Below are 5,479 nucleotides of genomic sequence, written 5' to 3' on the forward strand. Positions count from 1 at the left end.
GAGCCCATTCTACATAGAGGGATGCTCTTTCAGCTTAGACGCACGGGGGAGGGTCTAGGTCCTGCTCCAAATGATATGGTAGACTTTGAAAATCCCCCATGGAAGACCTCACCCTCCCTGGGAGCAGAAAGCAGATGGGATAGGGAGTCAGTGGGGGGGATGGCATGGGAAGAGGGGATGAAGAGGGAACTGGGATTCACATGTAAAACAAGTTTGTTTCTAATTTAAATTTTTAAAAAAGGAACGAAGAAACCAGTGCCATCACAGCCCAACCTCTTTTCTGCTTCCATCCTTGATCAGAGGCACCCTCTGTTTACTCCCCTCCAGTAAATCTCTTGTGTGAGGCCTGTTGAATGGTGTGACTTTTTGGTGTCCCCTGGCTCCAATACGCCAAGGTATCATTCCTTCTGCTTTGAAACTCTAACAACAATATGTCTCTGTATGTATATTTCTTTGTACCTTTTCTTTCTTTTGTTTTCTTTTGTTTTTTGCCTATTTGTATATTAAAGGGAGAGATAAAAGAGAAAGCAGTTGTGATATTTGTGTAGGGAGGTTGGGGAGAATCTGGAAGGAAATGAGGGACAGAAACCTTAATTAAAATATAATGAATGATTTTCTTCAGTTAAATAAAGTGAATATTTTAACCACAACAATAAGTGTTTCATGCATTCTCAGAAATAATAAAGTATTTTCCCTGTGAGTCAACTCCTCCCTTCTGTGGCTCTAATTCCTACTAGGTATGAAGTACAAGGAGAACAATCAGAATTTTTCCATCCTGTTTTCTGCACACTAGTCCAGACCTTGCTGGGGCCCATTGGGTTTGGGTATAGACTGCAGGTGTCTGGGGAGCACTGTGTGCTCACTGTACACAGGTAGACAGCTGAGTCACTGGGCTGGGAGTCTCTGATGTGCAGGGAAACATGCAGGCTGGCTTTATTGAGATTAACGGTGAATCTGCCTTCTTTCTTTTCACCATTGGAGAAGATAGACATGAGCAACTCAGGACTTTTCCCAGGATACTGTCTGTACCACCAGAAGTAATCATAATTAGGATCACTGTAAGTACAGTTGAGAGAGGCCAGGGCTCCCTCTGTGACACTGAGGATTTCTGGGTTCTGCTGCACCTTCTGCTGGCTGCTCACCCCTGTGCGGAAAGACAAAGGTCAGACAAACAGGACTGAATGCATATGGATGCTATCACCCCAGAATGGCTTCCGCATGGGCCTCCCAGCTGCTTTTGTTTCAGCATGAGAACATTAGTATTTCTAACCACACTCCTAATATATGTGTGCACAACACCTTTGCATGTTATAATTATATGTTTCCATAAAAATGGACAAACTCACCCCTCAGTTGAAGCCACAGTGCTACTATAAAAACACTTAAGGGATGCATTACTGTTTTCTCTGAAGAGTCACACTTCAACCATAACACGAGGACCAGCATTAGGGAGTTCAAATTCTTCTCCTGTAAGATGCATAAGAAAGAAAAACCCCAAACTGTTCATCCAATCAGAAAGAAGGTCCTAGTTTCCACTGCCACATCAAAAGCCCTCCTCCTCCCTCTCATCACCCCCACAACACACATAGACACAAAGGACCATGGGAAAGATTGCATCTGGGTATCTGAGAATATACTGCCATCCTGTGGATACACCTTAATGTCAAAGAAATATTTTAAGCCCAGACTCTTCTAATACAAACTATTAAAACAAGGAGTAGTTTAGGCAGATGAGAAGATTAAGACATTTGCTTAAGTTTATGTGTAAGTGTACTTACATATACATTTTTCACCAAATGACAACTTATTTTCAGCAAATCAAAGTTATTTCACTAGTCACTTTCTGTAATATTTCTGAACAATCTCTCATAATCAAATAAAGTTTATGTTCTTTGTCTCTTCTCTGTGTCAGCTCATATAACCCTGTATTGTTTCTTCATAATCAATATTAAATTTTCTATAATTAAAAAGATTTTTTAAATAAAACAGCTTTAAATGTGTCTTAACATACATGGCTCCAGCTCACAGCCTAGCTAAATTTTATTTATGTATCTGTCTATTTATGCATTCATTTATTTTTATATGTTATGTGTGTGTGTTTGTGTGTGATGCTGTGTGTGAACACATCAGTGTGGGTGTGTGTACATGTGTGTACATGTCAGAGATCAACATCAGGTGTTGTCTTTGATTATTATTCAAACCGACCAAACAATTAGAAAAAACTGTTCTAGATGTCATTGCTATATCACCAAGCCCTTCTCTTCTTCCCTGCCTACCCTCTCTCATACAGAGACACAAGCAAATACATGAGAAATTGCCTCTGGGTCTCTTTAAACCTAGAGCTCATCGTCGCAGGCTGCCTTGTCAATGAACTCCATGGACTGGACTGGCATTGTCCTCACCAGTGCTAGGGCTACATATGTGGGTGTGGAACTGGATAGTACATGTGTTCTGGGTAACTGGACACAGTTCTTCATGCTGGTGAGACGGGCATTTCACTCATTGAGCCACCTATTCAGCCTCTATTTATTTTTGTTAGTAGTGTGCATTATACAAAATGTTGTGCTTATTGTAATATTTTAATACACTTGTGTAAGATATGCCACTCATATTCACTTCTTATTTCACCCTTTTGTACTCACTGGTGGACAGATGAGCTAATACTGCAATTTGGTTAACTTGAACAGTACCAAAACAGCATGATGTGTGCATATTGTTATTGTGAGTTTGATTCCTTCAGACACACAGCTAGGAGCACTAAAGCTGGAACATGTCAAATTTGCATTTTTAGGGGATTTTTACAAGGAAACATTACACTAAATTCCATAATGGTTTCACTAACTTATATTCTGATCAGTTACATATAATGTCATGTCTCATGTCCACAACATCATTGCCTTTTGTTTTCTTGATGATAGCCTTGAGGGAATGGGGACTAAGATGGATCCTCAGAATAGATTTTATTTGGTCAGCTGTTTCTTCAGCAATGTGATACTAGAAGTGCTTGGAATTCTCCACACACCATTATAAAACATCCATAGCAAGGAAGCTGGTGATCATCTAGAGAATACTATGCTCCATCCCTGAGACAGACAGAGAATAGAACATCCTAGAAAGACAGAAGTTAGAGCTGTGGAGAAAGGAAAGTATATGCTTTATCCACTGAAATGGGAGGGTACTCAAGGATAATCAGCTAATTGGGCTTTGGCTAGGGAGTTTTATTGTGCTTGTATGTCTTCTTCATTACACTATTAGTTCTGTTCAGGTACCCCACCCATGTTGTCCCACCAGTTCAACTCAAATTGTCTTCTGGGAACAAGAAGTTGCCATCTCAAGGAGTTTTCTTTTGCTTTCCCCTCTGCCTATACTCCTCTCTTTCTCAGCCACACTCCTCTGAGATCAACAGCAACTGTTGTCAATGATGGAGCCATGGTTGCTCTAGCTACTTAATTAGTAGATGAGCTGGAGCTTAGGAGGCATCATCATGGGATGTGTTCCTGGGGTTTGTCCAGGATACTATGGCCCCATATCTTGAAAAGCATCCCATATTCTTTCATTGCATCTACTCAGAGCTCAGTTTGTACCTTTCTGCCTCAATTGTTGTCTCCAAGAACATGACTAAAGATTGACACAATTAGACCTTTTCTCTAGAAAATTCATATCCCCACATGTCTAGAATGTTAAGAGAAACTCAGCCTCTGAGAAAGCCTCTCCACAGATGTCCCACAGAAAAACAGGACTTGTACATCTTGAAGAAAGCTTTTATGAGGACTTGACCAGTTCACAATGTCCTGAGCCAAGGACAGTCCAAACCAATGTGGGATATCTATAAATATTTGAGGTAGAATGCATCAGGTGACAGATTTAGCAATACAAGTTGGATACCTTTTAGTCTCAGGAAAAAGGTAATTTTAGCCACAAGGTCTGGTCTTGATAGCTTTGGTAACTATCATGGATAGAATGGTTAGAACCACAATGTAAGTAAGATACCCTCCTCTTAATGATTCTAGAGAGGAAAGGAGAGAAGAAATTTAAAAGCTGTTTAATTTTTTTAGTTAAAACAATGGTGACCCTGCTCATATATAAATTTTAGACATAGATCAAAGGAGTACCAGCTTACAATGCACACTGCCAGAGAAGGTAGGAAACCAGGAAGATGCTGAGAAACAGACATACATGGTCCTCTGGAGAAGGGGAAAGAGAGAAGATCTCCTGAGCTAATTGGAAGCATGGTTAGAATGGAGAGGCAGTTAGAAGAAATAGAAGAGGAGAAGAGGAAGGGAGAGAAGGATAGGAGAGAGCAGGAAGATCAAGTCAGGGGAAGAATAGAGGAGAGCAAGAAAGGAGATACCATAATAGAGGCAGCCATTATAGGTTTAAAGAGAAATATGGCACTAGGGAATGGTCCCAACTATTAATCTAAACAATAGTCTAGAGGTTACCTTGAATGCCCTTCTCTGATAATGAGACTGATGACTACCTTATATGCCATCATAGAGCCTTCATCCAGTAGCTTATAGAAGCAGAAGCAGACACCCAGAGCAAAACACTAAGCTGAACTCTGTAATCCAGTTGCAGAGAGGGAGGAGTGATGAGCAAAGGTGTCAAGACCAGGCTGGAGAAACCCACAGAAACAGATGACCTGAACAAGTGGGAGCTCATGGACCCCAGACTGATAGCTGGGAAACAGCATAGGACTGTTCCAGACCCCTGAACCTGAATGTCAGTTTGGAGGTCTGGTTAATCTTTGGGGCCTCTGGTAGTGGATCAGTATTTATCACTAGTACACAAATGGACTTTGTGAGCCTACTCCACACAGAGGGATACACTCTCAGCCTATACACATAGGGGAGGCTCTAGGTCCTGCTCCAAATGATATGACAGATTTTGAAGATACCCCATGGAAGGCCTCACACTCCCAGGGGAGCAGAAAGAGGATAAGGATAAGGAGTAAATGGGGTCATGGGAGGAAGGGAGGGAGAGGGAACTGAGATTGACATGTAAAAGAAGCTTGTTTCTAATTTAAATAAAATGGAAGAAATAATAATAATAATAATAATAATAATAATAATAATAATAATAATAGTGAGCCTGTCTTTCTTGTTTTCAGGTAGGCACTGCAGGGGTGAATTGAGCCAAAGTCAAAATGTTCTGCATCTTGGCAGCATTTTCACACTGAGAAGAAAAGCATTAATGAGAGATAGTTGCCTGTGTAACATCTCATGTGGATTCAAGTCTAATGTCTATGCAATGTCATCCATTAGATTACTAAATGAAACACAACAGTCACTTTATTAATGGGTTATACAATCCTGTGGGGATTTTAAGATCATTCAGGTGCCAAATTCAGTCACTTTTTCTAAACTGTCAAAATCAGTTGAGGATCTGTTACTTGGGGATCACTTGGGCTTGAGAAATGACTCTGGCTCCTCTAGCTTTCCTTTAATCAGTTTCTCTATATGTGTGAGGATAAGTCTAG

At 40.6% G+C, this 5,479-nt stretch overlaps 1 gene segment (V, D, J or C); it reads right to left on the bottom strand.

Moving 5' to 3' along the window:
- Positions 1 to 701: 701 nt before the first annotated feature.
- LOC121137805 lies at positions 702 to 1,441 on the bottom strand. The segment is given in 2 exon segments: positions 702 to 1,144; positions 1,347 to 1,441. Coding segments are annotated over 2 exon segments (492 nt in total).
- Between the last annotated feature and the right edge of the window lie 4,038 nt (positions 1,442 to 5,479).

Source organism: Mesocricetus auratus, unplaced genomic scaffold, assembly GCF_017639785.1.
Source record: "Mesocricetus auratus isolate SY011 unplaced genomic scaffold, BCM_Maur_2.0 Super-Scaffold_100707, whole genome shotgun sequence".
Taxonomy (NCBI): Eukaryota; Metazoa; Chordata; class Mammalia; order Rodentia; family Cricetidae; genus Mesocricetus; species Mesocricetus auratus.